The sequence below is a fragment of the Scyliorhinus canicula genome, chromosome 6, assembly GCF_902713615.1.
Source record: "Scyliorhinus canicula chromosome 6, sScyCan1.1, whole genome shotgun sequence".
Classification (NCBI taxonomy): Eukaryota; Metazoa; Chordata; class Chondrichthyes; order Carcharhiniformes; family Scyliorhinidae; genus Scyliorhinus; species Scyliorhinus canicula.
This window is the reverse complement of record NC_052151.1, coordinates 186008037-186029603: the sequence shown is the minus strand read 5'-3', so window position 1 is coordinate 186029603 and position 21567 is coordinate 186008037. Positions and strand designations below refer to the sequence as shown.

General features: G+C 45.8%; 1 protein-coding gene across 8 annotated transcripts in view; it reads right to left on the bottom strand.

The window, feature by feature from the left end:
- Positions 1-663: 663 nt before the first annotated feature.
- Positions 664-21567, bottom strand: part of znf451 (zinc finger protein 451) — a 102815-nt gene continuing 81911 nt past the window's right edge. For 7 of the 8 annotated variants that reach the window (XM_038800649.1, XM_038800652.1, XM_038800648.1 and 4 more), the window contains 6 exons: positions 19820-21540; positions 14391-14555; positions 10045-10175; positions 5355-5541; positions 3163-3243; positions 664-1557 (listed from right to left, as the gene is read on the bottom strand). In XM_038800649.1, coding sequence (XP_038656577.1) covers positions 1511-1557; positions 3163-3243; positions 5355-5541; positions 10045-10175; positions 14391-14555; positions 19820-21540 — 2332 coding nt within the window. In that variant the 3' untranslated portion in view covers positions 664-1510. The remainder of the gene's footprint in view (positions 1558-3162; positions 3244-5354; positions 5542-10044; positions 10176-14390; positions 14556-19819; positions 21541-21567) is intronic. The other variant, XM_038800653.1, reaches the window with a different exon arrangement.

The following is a 21567-nucleotide window of genomic DNA, read 5'->3' as shown; positions in this document are numbered from 1 at the left end:
TCTGCAAATTCTCTTCCGTTCTCTTTAGAAGGCCCTGTTTGATTCTGCCTCTGCCGCACACTCAGTCAGTGCATTCCAGATCAACATCAAAGCCCATCGCCCACTGAGCTATCAGGTCATCCATAATCTTCTCGTGTGTAAAGCCAAGTGCCAATCATGCTCGGTTGCTATGGCATTCTAAAGGCGACCATGATGATGGAACATAAAAAACAGTTTTCATCAGAGTCGCTACTGTTTTTGTGTCATATCAGTCCCCTTCCTGTTAGGCAGCATGGTAGTTAGCACAATTGCTTCACATCTCCAGGGTCCCAAGTTCGATTCACGGCTTGGGTCACTGTCTGTGCGGAGTCTGCACGTTCTCCCGGTGTGTGCGCGGGTTTCGTCCACACTCCAAAGATGTGCAGGCTAGGTGGACTGGCCATGATAAATCGCCATTAGTGTCCAAAATTGCCCTTAGTGTTGGGTGGGGTTACTGGGTTATGGCGATAGGGTGGAGGTGTGGGCTTGGGTAGGGTGCTCTTTCCAAGAGCTGGTGCAGACTCGATGGGCCGAATGGCCTCCTTCTGCACTGTAAATTCTATGACTCTATAACTTGTGTTCGAGCAACCTGTCTGCTAGTTTTTCGAGCTTCTGCAAAGATCAGTGATTACACAATGAATGGCATCTCTTGTATTTTGTCTCCTTTATTGAAAATTAAAAGGTCAAAATGTACAACTGGCTCATTGTTGAACTCTACAATAACAACTGCCCCCTCTGCTTGCCCTGTTTGGCTTCTCACATTATGTGAACTATGGAGACAAGTATTTAAAAAAATATATATAAACATGCATTTTTTTAATGCTTGGCAAACGTTCCAAAAACCAATTTCTTTTGATGTAATTTGATGAATCGACTAGGAAAATAACATTTTGCGTCCCGTTTTGTTTGATGTAACACGTTGCTTTTACCGTCGCAAAGTATTTACCTGTATCTGAGCTCAACTCCATGACTGCATCCTCGAACAAACCCTGCCTAATCTTCTCCCTGCATGCAAAGATGGATCCAATCGTGCTTGGTTGCTATGGCATCCTAAAGGGTGGTGCCCATGACGAAAGAACATGAGAAACTTTGTGGAGCTGTGAATGTTATGTCTCTGTCGGGCCAGTCCCCTTGCTAACAAACCCTCATGTTCTAAGCATGCTGCCTCCATCAATTGCTATAGTAACCAAACACTTGAACCATGCGCATGTTTAAATGCGCTCATTCTGGCTCCTCTCTACCTCTGCTCTCCTGCCATGTAAAATATGTCTTATTCCTCTCGGGGGCTGTGAAAAGCTCCACTGGACACCAAGCCGAAAGCAACATTTCTTCCCAGTGGCCACGGTCTGGAAAAGAAAGCTCCAGCTCAAAAAAGAACGCTTGTGCATTTTTCCTTCCGTTCCTCGAGGTTTGTTTGCCTCCTCTGGACTCTTGCCAATTTGACCTACTCCGGTTTTCATTATCGCTCCTCCCTTCCACCTTCGCCCCTGAATCATTGTTCCTCCAGGCTTCGCAAAATGGCTTCTTCAATGTTGGCATCTGAAATAAATAACACAGGCATCAGGAAATTTTGGGCTTTTGGTAAAATAGAACATTTGAGGCCATTTATCTGTGCAGGCACTTTTAAAGAGCTAACCAATTAGCCCCACTCCCCTGCTCTTTCCCCTCAACCCTGCAAACATTTCCTTTCCGGAGCATTCATCCAATTCCCTTCAGGAAGTTACTGAATCCGCTTTCACCATTCTGCCAGGCAGCACTTTCCAGCTTGCAACTAAAACAAATTTCTATTAATTTCATTGCCAATTACCCTTAAACTGGTTTTCTCCGGTAACCCGTAGTTATCAAAACCCTTCACAATGCCACAAAGAAAAGTAAGGGAGTTAAGTTGTGAAGAGGACATAAGGAGACCACAAAAGGATAGAGGTTGGTTAGGTGAGTGGGCAAAGATCTGGCAAATGGAGTACAATGTGGGAATACATGAGGCTGTCAATTTTGGGAGGACAAGTGAAAATGCATCTTATCCAAATGGTGAGAGATTTCAGAGCTCTGTAATGCAGAGGGATCTGGGAATCATATTGCATGAATTCCAAAAGGTTAGGATGTAGGTACACCAAGTAATTAGAAAAGCTAATAGAATGTTATTGTTTACTATGAGGGAAATTGAGTGCAAGAGTTCAATATTGGTCTACTTATTTCAGGAAAGATGTAAATCCATTGGAAGCAATTTAGGGAAGGTTTACTACATTAACACCTGGATGGGCAAGTCACCTTAAGAGGAAAGGTTGGATAGGCGCAGCTCGTGTCTGCAGGAGTTTTGATGAGTAAGAGGTGACTTGATTTAAACATATAAGATTCTGAGGGGATTTGACAGGGTTGATGTGGGGAGGACGTTTCCTCTTGTGGAGAATCTAGAACCAGAGGCCAATGTTTAAAAATAAGGATTTGCCCCTTTAAATGAGGAAAACATTTTTCTCCGAAGGTGGAGAGACTCGGTGGTCGAGGCAGAGTCTTTGAACATCTTTAAGTCTAAAATAGATCCATTTCTGAAAAGCAAGGGGGTGAAAAGTTATTGGGGGCAGTCAGGAATGTGAAGTTGAGGTTAAAATTAGATCAGCCATGATCTTATTGAATGGCGGAGCAGGGTCGAGTTACCTACTCGACCCTGTATTACTCCTGATCTGCATCTTGATGAGTTTGAGCACCTCTATCAAATTGTCCCAGATAAATCTCCGTTCCTCTAGTCTCTTCACACAAACTGAAGTTCCTCATCCCTGGAACCATTCTTTGGCACCCTCTCAGAGGCCTTGACAACATTCCTAAAGTGTGGCGTCTAAAATTAAACACTAATATTCCAGATGTGGCCTAGCCAACTCCCCGCAGATCCTAAACTCAGCTGAGTCACCAGGGTGTGGTTTTTCTCCAATCGCTGAAAAGGGATAATGTGTTTCAAGTCTTTGATAAGCCCCAGCCCCCCTCTTTTTCTTGGCCGAGTGAATGATTGCTTTTATTCCTAACGTGCTCAAGTTCGGGGTTGGGCTTGAAACAAGAGAGCCAATAACTATGCCCAAGATTCTATTAAGAAATACAGTGAAGAATGCTTCAGATAAATAAAAATTAAGCTATGAAAACAAAGAGAGCAAGCACCTTCAGAAGCTGTTTCCTGCTTTTCCGCAGCCTCTTGCAAGCTCAACACCAGGGTTTTCTGGAGATCATCATCTTCGCTATCTGGAACCCAGGAAAGAAAATAAAGTTAACAGTGTAACTACTGCAGCAGAGAGAGACCAAAGAGGAACAGAAATTGTATAATATCTAACTAGACAGTGACAAACCTCCAGCTCTGTTCGCTCATGCTTCATCAAAAGAGAGGAGTGTTCCTACACCATTCTAGATCGATTCGATGTAAACTTACAAAAGGGAATCGGATAAATACTTGAAAAGGAAAACATTACAGCGCTTTGGGGAAAGAGCGGGAGAAACAAATTGGACAGCTGTTTCAAAGAGCTGGCACAGGCATAATGGACCAAATGGCCTCCTTCTGTGCTGTCTGATTCTCTATCGTAATTCATAAATCAACACATTGCCAAGATGCAGACAAGAAATACCTGGGGTTTGGATACCTACACAGAATAATGACAATAGAGCAACGGATGCCTTTAAGCCCATCAAAGCCTATGCTGGCTTTTTCAGACAGCAATCCATTTAGCCCATATCCCGAAATTCCTTTCTCCTTCAAGCGTTCATCCAATTCCCTTTTGAAAGTGACTACTGAATCGGCTTCCACAGCCCATTCAGGCAGAGCGTTCCAGTTCACAATTGATGAAAACAAATCTCATGCCAACCCTGATTCTTCTTAAAATTTGTGTCCTCTCAGCCCATTTATTTACTCTCTGTACCCTTCACGATTTCAAACACATGATTTCAATCACCTCCATCAATTATCCACTTCACCTTCTGTTCTAAGGAAAACAGCTCCAGGGGCAGCACGGTGGCACAGTGGTTAGCATTGCTGCCTCACGGCGCCGAGGTCCCAGGTTTGATCCCGGCTCTGGGTCACTGCCCGTGTGGAGTTTGCACATTCTCCCCGTGTTTGTGTGGGTTTCACCCCCACAACACGGTAGGTGGATTGGTCCCTGAATTGGAAAAGATGAATTGGGTACTCTAAATTTATTTTTTTTTTAAAGAAAAAAAGGTAAACAACTCGAGCCTCGCCAATAACCTCATGTAACATCCTTCATGGCCTTTTTTTTTTCGAATGGCTTTATCAGTTCTGTTTTGAAAACCAAGACAAGAAACACAAGCAAGAGATTTCTTTGCCGTCGGTGCATCAAAAAATACACCAATAATGACCGTCGACAACCATAGCAAAAATAAAACCACCATCCAGGAACCTTGCCCAAACACCAGAAAGCACAGCCATCAGGATCACTGCCGCTTTGCTCACTTAATCAGTAGCCTAGATACTGGATTAGAATCCCTGCAGTGCAGGTAGCCATTCGAGTCTGCACGACCCTCTGAAAAGGTTACCCTACCGTGGCCCAATCCTCTGCCCTACTTGAATTGTGTTGTGGCAGAGACCAATTGTGTAGGAGGGCAGGAGATGCCCAGCTCAACCATGAATGTTACAAACTGTGCAAGCACCATTGGGATATAGCACCAAGTAGGTGGTACACATGTGGAGACATGTTCCGAGCAACTTCCAAATTTCTTATCCTCTTTTTAATTTATAATGTAATGAAGTTCAGGATCTTGGAACTTACACCCGAAAACTGGACGGCAGCAAAACAACACTTAAATTGAGTTTCTTATATTTCACCCACCTACAGATAACTGGGCAGTGTGTGTGTGAGCTGTTAGTTAACCACACCACTCACTATCACCCCCTTGTGTCCTTTAATCATTTCTGCCCTCCGATCACAAACCTCTTCCCCTTTCCTTCTTTCTTCTCTGCCCTTGTATTTGTTCAACATATTTTACATCTCTGACTTCTTCAGTTCTAACGGGAGCTCATCGACCAGAAACATCAACTTTCTCTCTCTCTCCACAGATTCTGCCAGAAGTACGGGGTGTCTCCAGCATTTTCTGTGCTTTCAGCAGTGTCAGCAGAATTTTGCTTTTGTTTTGGGCGGCTGCCTTCTAATTAAGCAACCAAATAGAGACGCCCGCACCTGCGGTTGTTTTAAAAACCTTCATAAATGCATCTAAAAAAAAAATGCAGCAGGTGTCAAAAGTAAAACATTAGATCTAATGTCAATGTAGGAATCATAGACGCATTTATTCCAGTTAAGCAGTGTCACGGATTTAGTCTTTCTTCACTCATCTTATTGCTTCTGCCCCACCTTTCCCAATATCAGATATACTATTCAGTAAGGCACACATCAGCTCCCCTTCCATCTGGTGGGGGTTCAGAACGTGGCCCGGACGCATGGTTTTCTTCAACTGATTCTTCAACTCCTCAAAGCCCTTGTCTCCAGAGAGCACGGTGAAAGGGATATGCTTGGGCAACTGTTCGTCCATACGCCCAGCCTGTAAAGAGAGCGGGGCAGGATGGATAGGATGAAGGGAAGGTCATCAAAGGAAGGTGAGGAGTTAGAGAAGAGAAAGAGAACAAAGTAAAACATTACATTTTTACCATTTGCCAATATTTCTATTCTCCAATGGCACAATTTAACTAGTATGATGTTCAAAGGGTGTATATATATGTATACACACACACAAGCCTTTGACGGTTCAGGAGAACATAGTTAACAAAGCATACAGGATCCCTAGCTGTACAAATAGAGGGGCAGATTAAGAAATAAGCAAGATGTGCTAAATCTTTATAAATCGGAGTCAGATACACACAGTACTGTTCAGGATTTTGATCCAGTGACAGCGAAGGAACAGAGATATATTTCCAAGCCAGGATGGTGAGTGGATTGGAGGGGAACTTCCAGGTGGTGGTGTTCCCATGGATCTACTCCTTGTCCTTCTGGATGGTAACAGTTGTGGGTTTGGAAGGCGTCACCTAAGGTTTGGCAAGTTCCTACAGTTCATCTTGCAGATTGTACATTCTGCTGTCACTATACAACGGTGGTGGAGTGGGTGGAATATTTGTGGAAGGGGTAGCAATCACGCAGGCTGCTTTGTCCTGAATGTTGTTGGAGCTGCACCCATCCAGGGAAATGGAGAGCATTCCATTACACTCCTGACTTGTACCTTGTAGATGGTGGACAGGCTTTGGGAGTCAGGAGGTGAGTTATTTGCTGCAGGATTCCTAGCTTTTGACCTGATCTTGTAGCCACAGTATTAATATGGCTAGTCCAGTTCAATTTCTGGTCAATGGTAATCTCCCAGGATGTTGATAGTGGAAGATAGAATCATCAGCGAACATCCCCACTTCTGACTTTATGATGGAAGAAAGATCATTGATGAAACAGCTGAAGATGGTTGGGCCTATGGCACCACCCTGAGGAACTGAGAGGTACATCAGAGATTTACTAAAATGGTACAAAGGATAAGAGACTTCAATTAATTTTAGACATGGAGAAGCTCGAGTTCTTCTCCTTGCAGCAGAAAAGATTCAGTGACATATCGAGGGCTCGGATATTCACTAAGTTGAAACTGGCAGAAGGCCACCACAGACACGATGGGCAAGTTTTTCCAGCCATTCCCTGCCAGTGGACGTAATGACATCCCCACTCATTCCAGAATTTCAGAGCTGCTCCCTGCATTCCACTGCCCTTGGGTTTGCCATCAGCCACTGATCTTTCCCACTTAGCATTTCAGTTTCTGAATCCTATGCATTGGATGTCCTAGTCCATCTAAATTCATCAGCCTGAAGGTGACCTGCACTTTCCTCCATTGCAGTTTCTTGCAGAGGTCGATTAACTCATGTGGCCAGATCGCTGGTGCATAATGCCCATTACGGCTGTGGTACTTTATGGAGGCCTGCCTCCTTGTCCAACCCCCAGTAGAACATAGAACATACAGTGCAGAAGGCGGCCATTCGGCCCATCGAGTCTGCACAGACAAATTTAAGCCCTCACGTTCACCCTATCCCCGTAACCCAATAACCCCACCTAACCTTTTTGGTCACTAAGGGCAATTTATCCTGGCCAATCCAACTAACCTGTACGTCTTTGGACTGTGGGAGGAAACCGGAGCACCCGGAGGAAACCCACGCAGACACGGGGAGAACGTGCAAACTCCGCACAATGACCCAGCGGGGAATCGAACCTGGGACCCTGGCGCTGTGAAGCCACAGTGCTATCCAATTGTGCTACCGTGCTGCCTAAGTATATGGAGTGATGTCCAGCAAGCTATAAATAAAACCAGTTTGTGTGCGTCTCTCTCTCTAATGGAGTGAGGGGTTTATGCTTCCGCGTGGGCTATGATTTCTTTTTTTAAAAATATTTTTATTCACCTCCTTTTTCACATTTTCTCCCGAATTTACACCCACCAATAATCAGCCACAAATATGTCAATCCCCATAACAATAATCTCATCCTTCCACCAAACCCCAAACATCAGCCCGCATGGTCACATAAACAAATGACAAAAAGGAATCAGGGCTTACCCATAGACACCCTTTAGACACACAGCCCCCCCACCCCCCCCCCCCAACTAATGTTTGATGTTCTCCAGTTCTTGAAAGTGCATAATGAATAATGCCCATGAATTGTAGAACCCCTCCATCCTTCCCCTCAGTTCAAACTTAACCGTCTCAAGAGTCAAGAATTCCAAAAGATCCCCCTGCTACGCCAGGGCACAGGGTGGAGAGGCTGCTCTCCATCCCAGCCGGATCCGCCTTCAGGTGATCAACGAAGCGAAGGCTACGATATCTGCCTCCGCACCAGTTTCCAACCCTGGCTGGTCCGACACCCCGAATATGGCCTCCCGGGGACCCGGGTCCAGTTTCACGTGCACCACCTTGGAAATTACCCTAAAAACCTTCTTCCAGTACTCCTCAAGCTTTGGGCAGGACTGCAACGTTCATACACATCTTCTACTCCGTCAAAGAATCAGCTCATCGTCGCCCTCGTGAGGGGAGCTCTGTATACCACCTTCAGCTGTATCACCCCAACCTCGCACGAGGTTGAGGCATTCACTCTCCGGAGCACCTCACACTAGAACCCCCTCCTCTATAACCTCTCCCAACTCTTCCTCCCACTTTGTTTTGATCTCTTCCAGTGGTGCCTTCTCCTCTTCCAAAATAGATCCGTACACCGCTGACACTACCCCCTTCTTCAGTCCCCTTGTCGTCAGCACCTCCTCTAGCAATGTGGAGGCCGGCTCCTCTTGGAAGCTCTGTATCTCCTTCCTGGCAAAATCTCGAACCTGCATGTATCTAAACATTTCCCCTTGCTCCTGCTCATACTTCGCTTCCAGCTCCTTCAATCCTGCTAACCGACCCCATAGAAATAAATCTTTTAGCGTCTTAATCCCCTTCGTTTCCCATTTCCGAAAACTTCCATCCCACTTCCCTGGCTCAAATCCGTGGTTCTTCCCCCGAATTGGCATTTCCCTTGACCCTACCCCCAACCCGAAGTGTGGCGAAAATGACTCCAGATTTTCAATGAAGCTATTATTACCGGACTCCCTGAGTATTTCCCCGGAGCTATCGGGAGCGGCGCTGTTGCTAGTGCTTTCGGTCCCGACCCCCTGCACAAACTCTCCTCCATTCTGACCCACTGGGAAACAACCCCTCTGACCCAGCTCCGCACCTTCTCCACATTCGCCGCCCAGTAGTAGTACGTCAGGTTCGGGAGACCCAAACCCCCTGCCTGCCTTCCCCTCTGTAGCAGCACCTTTCTAACTCTGGCCACCTTCCCTCCCCATATGAACGAGGTAATCCTTCTCTCAATCTCCCTGGAAAAAGCCTTTGACAGGAAAATCGGTAGGCATTGAAAAATAAACAGAAATCGCGGCAACACGGTCATTTTAACCACCTGTACCCGGCCCGCCAGTGAGAAAGGGACAACCCGCCAGTGACAGAAGGAAGGACTATGATTTCTTGAAGGATTGCAAGGATTTAACATCCATAACTATCTACCCCTTCATATGAACAAGTATGCAGAATCCAGTAAAGCTATGATCTCATCGAATGGTGCCGATCAGCCAAGTGGTCTACACCTGTTTCAAAGTTCACTTGGCATCGAGATCTCATGGCACTATTTCAGAGGAGGGCATGGAAGTACTCCAGTATCTTGGTCAAAATGTTCATTCCTCAAACGGCACTCAAAACAGACCCTCTGGTCATTATTAGATTGCTACTGGCGGAATCTTGCCGTGCATAGAGTGGACACTGCATTTCCTGCATTAAAACAGCGACGGAACTGGAGACGGTCTCCTTCAGCTGTGAAGCACTCTGGGATGTCCCGAGGCTTTGAAAGGCGCTACAGAAATGCAAGTTCCTTCTTTCGTTCGCCACTGATCTGCCAGTGGACGTAGCGACATCCCAACTCATTCCATAATTTCTGAGCTCCTCCCTGCATCCCACTGCCCTTTAGGTTCGCCGTGAGCCACAGATCTTTCCCACTTGTTATTTTGGTTTTGGAATCAGTCGGTGGCCCTCAATCTTTCTCTCATCCTTCTACATGGACAGTTGCCCTTCTTTTTTATTCTTTCATCCATCCCCGGTTACCCCATTGAGCCGAGTGGCTTGCTCGGGTCATTTCACAGGGCAGTTAACAGCCAACACTGTCGCTGTGGAGCTGGAGTCACATGCAGGCCAGACCAGGTAAGAATGGCAGATTTCCTTCCCTGAAGGACAACCGAACACCAGGTGGGTGTTTACACCAATTGATGATGGTCGCCATTTTCCGGCTTTATATTCCAGTTTCATTATTAATTCATTGGAGCGTGAATTCCACCAGCTGTCGTGGTGGGATTTAAACCCGTGTCCTCCAGAGCCTGGGCTTCTGGATCACTAGCCCAGCGACATTAACAATACACCACAGTCACGCCCCATAGCCACTATCTATAGCCAATGACTTGTATAAAAGAACCAGGTTTTTGTTTCTAAAAAAAGAAGCAAAGAACACAAACATGCATGCAGATGGCAAAATCAGCAGCATCCTTCCTCGTACTGCATCGTGGATGAAGGAAAAAACATCCGGTGTTGACAAGAAAATTGTAGACAGGACAGTTTTCTGGTGGTTTCCAATGATTCTTTCCACCTGAAAAAAAAACATTAAAAACAATGGTGAATTGCAGGACAATACCAGGATATTAAAAACACACACACGAAGGAAAAGAAAAGGATTCAGAGGTTCACCCCTCTCCTAATGCAGCTGATTTTGTACATCTCGGATACTAACGCTTGCAAACCAAACGGACAGCACTACTTCTTCCCCTAGCGTGCATGTCAATCTCATCTCCATCAAGTTCAACATTTCCTTCCCGTTCACTCTAACCTGGTCCGATTTATTTTAACGTACCGCGGTGGCTTTAACTGAAGGGTATATTAACAGAAGGATATAACATTAGTGGGGTGGACAGAAAATAAGGTTAACATTTGCACAGAAGGGACAGAGCAGAGTTGACTGGTTTTCAGATACTTGGAGATGTCACACAGGAGGCTTCCTGAGGGTTTAGTTTTGTTAGATAACACTCCTGTGATACACCTTTGGATGTTACTACATTAAAAATGCTATATAAAAGCAAGTGGCTATTGTGCATTAATGATTTGTATACAAGCCCAGAGTGAGCAATGGGACAAAAAGCAGGAGACAGGATTCAATTCCAAGTGAAAGGTGATATGTATTTATAGGTACAATATAAACAGGAGTAATAATACTGCGACTGAAAGTAGATGGAACAGGGATTTACTGGTTCATGTCTACAGTGGAATTAATGTCAGCCTTGTCTCAGCGTATAGAACTCTCGCCTCAGTCAGAGATTTTGGGCTGCACTCACTCAGACTTGAACCTGAAATCGAGGCTGTCAGTCCAATCCAGCACTGAGGGAGTGCTGCACTGACTGAGATGTTGTCTTACAGGTGGGACGTTAACCAGAGGCCTCTCATTCGGGCGTAAAAAAAAAAAGAGTCCGCATCATTATTTTGAAGATGAGGAGATTTGACGCGAGTGTCTGCCCAGTATTCAGCCCTCAGACAATATCACAAAATGGTTATACTAATAATCTTTATTCTTGTGACAAGTAGACTTACATTAACATTGCAATGAAGTTACTGTGACAATCTGGTCAGTATGATTATTGATGTCTGTCGGAGTTTGCAGTGCACAGAATTGGCTACGCCAATTCCTATATTGCAAGTGTCTACACTTCAAAAAGTACTTCAATGGCCATGAAAAGCACTATATAAATTCAAATCTTTCATTTCACCCAATGTTTATAAGGCTGTAAAACAGTGAATCAAATTATCACAAGTACAGAATTATTTTTAAAATGCATGCGGTAATAATGATTCAATGATAAACCATAATTACAGACACATTTAAAGAACAGTGCATAGTGTTTGACCAGGAAGGGTATTGCCAGTCCACAAAGGTGCTGTTTGGTATGAGGAAATACCAATATGGTGAAAGGTCGGCAAAACTGAGGCTTTGTCAGAGTGCAGGTTGTTTTTTGATTCATTCATGGCAAGGCCAGGATCTGTTGCTCATCCCAAATTGCCCCTTCAACTGAGTGTCTCACTCAGCGATTCCACAGGGTACTTGTGGGGAGGCAATGGTGCGGTGTTATTGTTGAACCATCAATCCAGAGAAATCTGCCGCCCTCACCTGGTCTGGCCTGCAACTAACTCCAGACCCATAGCAATGTTGTTGACACTTAACTGCCCGCTCATGGACAATAAATGCTGGCCCAGCCAGCGACAACCCACATCCAATGAATTTTAAAAATGTCAAGAATGGGCCCAGGTACACATGTAGGTCAGGACGGCAGATTTGCTTCCCTAAAGGAACATTAGAGTGAACCAGATAAGTTTCATGGTTATCAGACTTCTTTTTTTTTAAAGTTCCAGATATGCCATGGTGGGATTGGAACCCATGTCCCCAGACCATTAGCCTGGGCCTCAGGATTACTAATTTAGTGATATTACCACTACTCTACTGTCTTCCTGAAGCAGTACAAGAGAAAGAATTTGGGCAGCACTCACCTCTGAGTTAGACGGTCAATGCAACACTGGTGGAAGTGCCGTATTTTGAATGGGACTTCAAACCAAGGCAATCTGTCCTCACAAGTGGTTATAAAAGATCCTATTGAGCCTATTTAGCTGGTGTCCAAGCCAATATTTACTGGATACGTTTTTGAGAGGATTGATTTGTCGGGATATTGGGAAATAGTTGCGATGTGGGATATTCAGAGGGTCACCACAGGAACAATGGCTCATATTTACAACAGAGAAAAGGAATATCTCCAGAAAGCTTCAAGGATGCGAAAATTCACTCCCAGGGTTTGCATTTGTGCCAGAAACACAAAACTCAACATTGGATAGGTGGGGGATTGAAATGGGATGAAAAGAATAGGAGAATAGAGAGAATAAGATGTGGACAGAACTACTCACTTATGTTGAGGATAAACGAGAACATAAGAAGTGAATGCAGAAGTAGACCATGCGGCCTGCTTGGTCATTCACCCTGATCAACGTTGATCTTGTGTGTTCGGAATTTGGGAAATTAACAGGGTCAACAGTAATCCAGAGATGAAAACAAAATAACAGACAAGTTAACAAGACTGGCAGGCGTCTAGAGGAATAATGAGATGTGAATTTTCCCATAATGAGATTAGCAGACATCTAAAGACATTGAGGTGCAAACGGCCCTATCATTGTTTACCAGAGATCAGTGGGACTACACCAATGATAACTTATAAACGGTAAGCAATTTGACAGATGTAGAGAGCCAAATCCACAGGGTAGGATATAAAAGAGGCTCAACAGTATAACTGCTAGCACCTTCATTGGAGAAGCAGGCTAGTTAGACAGGCCAGTTCCACACAATCCGAGCCATGGAAGCCTGTTCCATCTAACATTTAGAAGCCACAGCTTCTCCTCTCAAAGACGTAATTCCGTGCCTTCGCTGAACTAGGAAGAGATGTTTTCTGTAATTAGTCAACTAATTGTATTGTGTGGTAACTATTAGCTGGATTTGACCTATATAGAGAGTTACTAAAATAGGATGTTGTTTGGGAAAAGGTGTGTATCAGTATATATCAGTGTGTATAGTCTTTTGTCATGCGTTTTCTTTCTTTTACTTTAATAAATATTTTTTACTAATTGTTTATGCAACGACTGGTCTGGCTCCTCACTAAGTTGGACATTGTTCCTCACATTATTCTAAACAACTATGCACCACTAAGAACCAGTTTTTCAAGTTATCCTTTCGGGGTTTTGAGACACTCGCAGGTACCATCATGGGGTTCTTAACACACGGGCTTCAACTCCATTTTCCTACCCACTCTGGGAAAGTCCCTGCCTTTTTTTCATTTCCAGGACAATTTTTCCTCTCTCTGCTTCTAAGGGACCAATATTTACTTCAACTATTTTTTTTCCCCACTTGTATACTTGTAAAAACTCTTACACAACCTGTTTTTATATTGCTGGCTAGTTTAGTCCATTATTTTAATTTTTACCTTTTAAATCAAATTTCTGGTGGCTCTCGTTTCTTCACCATCCTCAACTTCCTTAATAAGCCACGGATGTACCTTTCTTGCTGAGCTTTTGTTCAGTGAAATGTACGTTTGATGAACATTCTGAATTGTTTTATCAGCATACCTTTTAGTCTATTCACCCAATTACCTTAGTCAGTTCTCCCTTTTTATCCAACTAATTGGCTTTAAGTTGAAGGTGCTTGTCTGTCATTGGAGTACGTCATTTTCAAACTAATGTGAATTCGATTAGAACATAGAACAGTACAGCACAGAACAGGCCCTTCGGCCCTCAATGTTGTGCCGAGCCATGATCACCCTACTCAAACCCACGTATCCACCCTATACCCGTAACCCAACAACCCCCCCCCTTAACCTTACTTTTATTAGGACACTACGGGCAATTTATCATGGCCAATCCACCTAACCCGCACATCTTTGGACTGTGGGAGGAAACCGGAGCACCCGGAGGAAACCCACGCACACAGGGGGAGGACGTGCAGACTCCATACAGACAGTGACCCAGCCAGGAATCGAACCTGGGACCCTGGAGCTGTGAAGCATTTATGCTAACCACCATGCTACCCTGCTGCTATTATGATCACTATTTCCCAGTGCACCTTTTACTATGATATTACTAATTAACCCTGCCTTAAGGGCTGTCACCAAGGATAGGCCAAATGGTCAGCTACTGTGTTGTAACTCCCATATATTTTTCAGGCATACCCATAATCCAAGACAATTTTTTTTTTAAAACCTAAATTTTAAAATATTGAACTGACCTTGAAATCCCCAGAAAAATGTTCCTTGATTAAGATGTCCTGGTAAATGGTTGAAAAAACCCGCCCAATTATCCAAGTCGATGAAAACAAGGTGGGTCATTGTGCGGAGCAGGTCTAAGTCGGGTAACTCTATGTCTTCTTCCTGGTTTATGGTTTCCTTTTGAACTAGTTAGAGAAAGAGAAAAAAAAACAGGTACAAAAGTTTACAACTTCAAACGGTCCTTTGAATAAAATACGAGTACACTAGACTGTGCCAAGAAGCACCACATTTATACCAAATAGACAGGTCTTACGGTGACAATTTTTTTTTTCTTAATTTTTAGAGTATCTAATTCATTTTTTTCCAATTAAGGGGCAATTTAGCATGGCCAATCCACCTACCTTGCACATCTTTGGGTTGTGGGGGTGAGACCCACGCAAACACGGGGATAATGTGCAAACTCCACACGGACAGTGACCCAGAGCCGGGATCGAACCTGGGACCTCGGCGCCGTGAGGCAACAGGGCTAACCCACGGCACCACCGTGCTGCCCTTACTGAGACAATAATGCTGTATAATCAATGTACAACATTATTAATACACAGATGCTATGCTTTATCTTGCTCTTCCTGTCTGTCTCTTTTCTTTCTCTCCAAATGTATTCTTTCTGTTACTCTCTTTATTCCTCCTTCTGTACCAGATTTGACTAATTTACCCTATATGTTCTTCTCTTGTCATTTCTGTTTCTCAATCCTTAAACCTCACTGGTTAAGGGGCAAACTGTTGATTCCACCTTTCCCGAAGACCCCAATTGCCCCATTGCCTTCCCTCCACCTTTATTAGCTCACATTTTGTGAAAATTACAGGGCAAAAGGACAAGGGACGAGTCTAACTAACAGGGTACAATATGTGCCTCTCCAGCAAGATCCTGACCATTGTTACCAAGTGCATCCAGAATGGATTGTTTAAGGAACAGACACCAAGGATAATGTTCGCCCAACCCACCCACACAGTGGGGTAAGTTATCAGGTGGCTGAGAAACATACATCCAGCGTAATAGATGAGCAGGGGTGGGGGTGGGGGGGCATATTAAAATTACTTTTTAAATAATCTTTATTGTCACAAGTAGGCTTACATTAACACCGCAATGAAGTGAAAAGCACCCAATGCCACATTCGACGCCTATTTGGGTACACTGAGGGAGAATTCAGAATGTCCAAATTACCCAATAGCACGTCTTTCGGCAGTCGTGGGAGGAAACCGGAGCACCCGGAAGAAACCCACGCAGACGCAGGGAGAACGTGCAAACTCCACACAGACAGTGACCCAAGCCGGGAATCGAACCTGGGACCCTGGAGATGTGAAGCAACAGTGCTGCCGTGATTACTCCCTCATGTTTGGAAAGAGTTAGAAGTTCTCACAACTGGAAGCAGTGATACCTTTGGACAATTAATTCCTGCACAAATCCATGCTTGACACGTAGAATGAAACTTCCCCAAAGTGACCTGGTCTTTTACACAACCCCCCTGATGGTGCTTGTAGCATTTTTCACTGTATTTAAATAATGTATTAGAAATTTCAATTTAATTCAGACTGTACGACAAATGGAAATCAGGAGGATGTACTTTCCTTTTTTTAAAAAAACAGAAACTGGTGAAGAAACATTTGGTGTGTACCTGCCCGGTGTGGTTGCATTTAAAAGGAAACTAGATGAACACACAAGAGTAAAGAATGGGAGGACATGCCGATTAGGTGATACGAAGTAGGGTGGGGAGGAGGCTCGTATTTAACATAAATCATCAGCCTGGGGCTAGTTGGGTCGGATGGCCTGTTTCGTGCTGTACATTATATTCAATCTATGTCTGAAATGTGCGCACTGCAGGAAGGAGGGAATGTAACCCTCTAGTGCAGCAGAGTAAAACGGTCTCCCTGACAAGTTAGTTGCAGAAGATTTCCTCAATATAATCACAAAATTCAAGATGTGGACTGATCCACTCAGTCCATCCTCCAAAAATCAAATCCATACAATCACAGAAATCACAACAGTTGCAAAAGGAGACCATTCAGCCCATCGAGTCTCCACCAACCCTCCAAAAGGTCACTCTACCGAAGGCCCATTCCCCCACCCTATCGGTGTAATCCCCACCTAACCTGTACATCTTTGGACTCTGGGAGGAAACCAGAGCACCCGGAGGAGACCCACGCAGACACGGGGAGAATGTGAAAACGCCACACAGTCACCCGAGGCCGGAATTGAACGCGGGTTCCTGGCACTGTGATGCAGCAGTGCTAACCACTGTGCCACCGTGCTACCCTGGCCCCCCCAATTCACTGCAGAGTTACAAGCCTGGTCAAGCAACAGAATTCAAGGGCAGCTATGATGTTGCGCATCTGGTGGCTCCCGCTCTGGCCGGACTTTTGGACCTTCTCCCCTGACTTTTTTGCGTTTTTGAGCGCTGGCTTTGAAGGCAAAGTCAATCTGGCACTGGTTCCACACATTGGTGTATGAAACGAAGAACCTCAAGGGATCGAAAAGGGAGAAATGAGAAGACAAGCAAGGGCTGGGTGGAGGGTGCGGCAGAAGACAACATGGCTGATTTTTGGACTCCTGCTGTGACAGCCCAACCATCAACAGAGGAATTGATGCAGGTCATTCAAGAGGGCTTTGCTAGGCAGAAACGGGACTGTCTTGATCCGATAAAGGAATCGATTGATCGGCTGGAGCATAGGCTGGATGCCCAGGATCGGATGATACAGAAGGTGGAGAAAGCGTTGGTGGACCAGGAGGAGCACCAAACGGTGGTTATGCTGGAGGTGGGGATGCTGAAGGATCAGCAAAAAAGGCTGCTGGAGAAGGTAGAAGACCTGGAGAATAAAGCTCACCAGTAGAACTTAAGAATTGTCGGTGTCCAAGAGGGGGCTGATGCTGGCGCGTTTGTGGTATGTTTCAGAAGCTTCTGGGGAGGGGGCTTTTTCCCGACCATTGGAGGTGGACAGGGCGTACAGAGTGCTGGCGAGGAAGGGCGATGGTAGTCCGGTTCCACAGGTTCCTGGATAAGGAGTGTGTTCTCCAGTGGGCCAAGCATGCACAAAGTTCCAAATGGGACAACAGCATTTTGCGTGTTTACCAGGATCTGAGCGTGGAGGTGGCCAGAAGGAGGGCAGGCTTTTACCAAGTTAAGGTGATCCTGTTCAAGAAGCGGGGGAAATTTGGACTGTTATACCTGCCGCATCTTTGTGTTAAGCACGAGGACCAGCACCATTATTCTTAGTCGCCCGAAGGCACGATGGACTTTGCCAAGAGGAAAGGGCTGGTGCTGAACTGAGAACTTTTTGTTTTAAGTTGCAACTTTCTGAGTGATGTTTTTATGTTTCTTTTGTCGTTTCTCTTCTGTATTTGAGTTTGGTTGAATAAGGGGGAAGTAAAAGTTATTTGGTTTCTGTGGGTTTTTGGTTGGGGTGGCTGGTGGGGCTTTTTACTCTGTATTACTTTGATTTACACTATTGGTGGGGTTTTCTGTGCATTTTTCTTTTTGGGTTGTCTCTTATGTTAATTGGGCGATTGTTTGGGGTTGGTTTGATGGGGGAAGTGGTTTCTATGGGCTGGGGGGGGGTGAGGGATCAATAGGTGGGAGACTTATTGGCGCTGGGTGAGCTAGTCTACGGAAAAAAAGTGGGGGAGTGTGCATATAGTTTATCTATGGCAGGGGTTAGGTTACAAAGTGGTGTTGCTGGAGGGAGGGGGGGTTACTCTGCTGACGAAGGAGGGACTTGGGTTTTGGGACAGAGCGGAAGTCAGGGGTGGGGGCTGCCAGGAGGCGGGCCGATGGAGGCGTGGCGCATGGGTCAGTGGCAGTCCCAGGAAAGGGGAAAGTTGATCAGCGGGGGGGGGCACGGTGCCCCCCCCAACTCGGCTGATCACCTGGAATGTCAGAGGGTTGAACGGGCCGGTCAAGAGGGCACGTGTGTTCGCGCATCTACGGGCTGCTCTGAAGGCGGACGTGGTAATGTTGCGGGAGACACACCTGAAAGTGGCGGATCAAGTCAGGCTAAGGAAAGGTTGGGTCAGTCAGGTCCTTCATTCGGGGATGGACACCAAGACTAGAGGGGTTGCGATTTTGACCAACAAGCGGGTGCAATTTCAGGTGGGCAGTATAGTCTCGGATGGGGCAAGGTGTCTGAACACAAAAGACTCGAGTCTATTCATTCCATAACCGACTACATGAATACGGTCAGAGAATGTGGAATAAGTGGACAAGTGGCAGAATGGATTGCTAGTTATCTTCAAGCAGAAAGCAGATAGTGGGATTAAGCAGCCACTTTGAAATTTGTTTAACTTGATAAATAATTTGGTCAGCATATCAGAATCACTGCTTTAAATGTAATTTGGAACTGTGCTTTTAATGACTGCCGGTGCGGCAGCTCGAGGTAGAGGTTATAGGGGGCGTACAGCACCTTAGTGTATTCGCAATATCCTTCCTGGTCTAACACTATACACAATAGGGCCCCTAACAACCCACTGGACAACTTCCCAAACTTGGTGCAGAAGAGGCCATTCGGCCCATCGAGTCTGCACTGGCTCTTTCGAACAGCAGTCCAGTAGACCCTACCCTTTGCTCTTCCCCCATATCTTGGAAACTTTTCTCTTTCAAATATTTATACAATACGCTTTTCAAGGCTACTATTCAGTTTGTATCCAGTCCAAGTTCCTTCAAAAGGCCAAAGCATTGATACCACAGTGGAACCTGCACAAATGGATGTGTGACTCACCCTTTCCCCCTCCCCATGACTGCTGCAAATAACTTGAATTGTAAAATATACACATGGCACCCTAAAGCCAGGAAAAGCAATAAATGAGGAACTACAAAAACAGCCTTCAATGCATCAAGCCTTGTTAGCCTGTTGCACTGTTACTGCATCTGAAACATCCATGTGATCACTGGCATTTCCCCTTTGCTATCTTTCTGCCCCCAAGTTGCTGAGAAATCAGTGTGAGCTATCAGTGCGAGGAACCAGTAGGTTTTGAGAAACAAATTCCTTTTACGAACTGGAGAGCCCTTTACCCAGCATCAAAAGCGGCAGAGAAACCCCTCTATCTCTGGCACTGATTCTTGCAATCTCTGTCCCCAAGATGGAGGGGGTCTGTGTTAATACGGATGCTGGATTATTTTGTTTTATAACTGTGCTATGAAGCACCCAAAAAAGGTGTTATTATGTTACTGCCACTATAGCTAGTTCTTATGGAAATAATGGCACTTGAAAAAGCAACATTTGCTGTGTCCCCAAAGTGGGTGTATGCAACAGATTTCACTGTACCTACAGAACAGGAACATCAAAGCATGTGACCCTTTAAACAATGTTTGGTCATCTGTAAATCAGGTTATAGGATTAGCAGTTAATAATTTTGTGCTAAACTTGCCCTCGCTCAGCTCAATCCACAGCTCACTACCTTTGCTCTTTCGTGTCTTGGCACAACCGGTGACCTCCCTGCCTTTCTGTAGAAATGCTGCCATTGACCTACTTGCTGGCATGGGTTGGGCAAGTGTAATGCGAAGGCTACCTGCGGGTGCTGTAAAGACGTCACGACTAGTCGAGGCCTCAGTATCTTTGTCCCGTGGCGCCTCCTTGGGGCTGCTGCAGAATGCGGCCACATGAGGAGGGGTGGCCTCATGGTCAGCCGGTGAGGGCGGAGTGGAACACCCCTGCTGTGAAACGCAGTGCTTACTGTGGTAGTGCATCTGGGCGCTCTCGCCATCGGTGAAAGTCTTGCCGCAGATGCATTTGACGGTGAAGGACCTGGAGCCCTTCTCTCTTGCCCCATGACACTCCATCATATGATGCCGGATGTCCTCTGCTGACTGGGCTGTCGCTGAACATGAGCAGCGGAACCACAGCTTGCCTTGGTCAAGCAGGTTCTTCAAGCACCTGCGGTTGTCCTCCTTCCTTGTCCTTTTGGAGTCATAGTGCTGTCGACACCCACAGGACATCAGGACATGGGCCAAAGACAAGTCTTCCTCCACCTCTTTCTCCATCGCTGCATCCTCGTGCTCCACAAAGACGTAGTCAGTGCTGTGGAAAGCCTTGTAATGCTCGAGGAACTCGCCTTCACAGTCAAACTCAATGTCATCGCACAATCCGCAGAAATACTTGACACTCAGCTCGTTGTTGTGCTGATCGCGGCTATGACGGTACAGCGTTTCCACTCTGTGGAAGTGTGTCTTGCACAGACCGCAGCTGTACTTGTGAAACTGGTGGCTGGTCAGGCAGCTGCAGTGCTGGGCAACACTTGCCTCGGAATCAAACATCTCCTCACACAACCGGCACTGCCAGGAGCAACCGGCCTCCAGGACAGCTTCTGCCTCGGGGCTGTTTGGATCCAGCTGAATTACCTCACAGTCTTTGCCCCCCGGATCTGCTAAGCTCGGTGCTGATTTGGGTGACGGCTCGAAAGCCACCAACTCATCTTTGTCCACTTGCTTCTCGTAATAGTAGGCATGGCCACTGTGAGACTCCACGATGTGGGCCATCAGGTCCTCTTTCCTCAGCATTTCTGTGCGGCAGCGTTCACACCACAAATGGTAGTTGGTCAAGTGAGCTCCCCCGTGGCTACGGCTCATGTGCAAGCCGATAATCCCGGCATCGAATGCCAATTTACCACACACCAGGCACTTGTGGCGGATTCCATTGGCGACCATGACATGTTTCTCCACTGCCTCTTCGTGGTCAAACTGTTGGTTGCATTCACAGAACCAGAGCCTGACTCCCAGGCGGTTCTCACACTCCACCTTTTCCTCCTTCACCTGCACATTGTTGCATTCTCTCCTGGTCCTCTTGTTGGAGATGGGCGCAGCAGCCTCACTGGAACACATCTCGGCCAGACGCCTTTTGAACGGAGATTTCTTCCTGGCCTTTGACTGATCCAATATCATGCGGAGGTCAGAGGGAGCGTTGCTCTTCTCATTGAAGTGGCAAAACTCCAAGATGGCCTTCTCCATGGTGCGAATCCACCGGATGTTGTGCATGGTTTGCTGAGTGTGCTGATTGATCTGATTGTCATCCACAAATAACTTACTGCAGTCCACACAGCATCCCCTCACTTTGAATATTGCAGCAACTTGGCTAATATCCTTTGCAGACACAGCAACAGGGCCAGCCCTTCTGCATCGCGATCTGCAACAAAAAAAAGCCCAGAGTTAA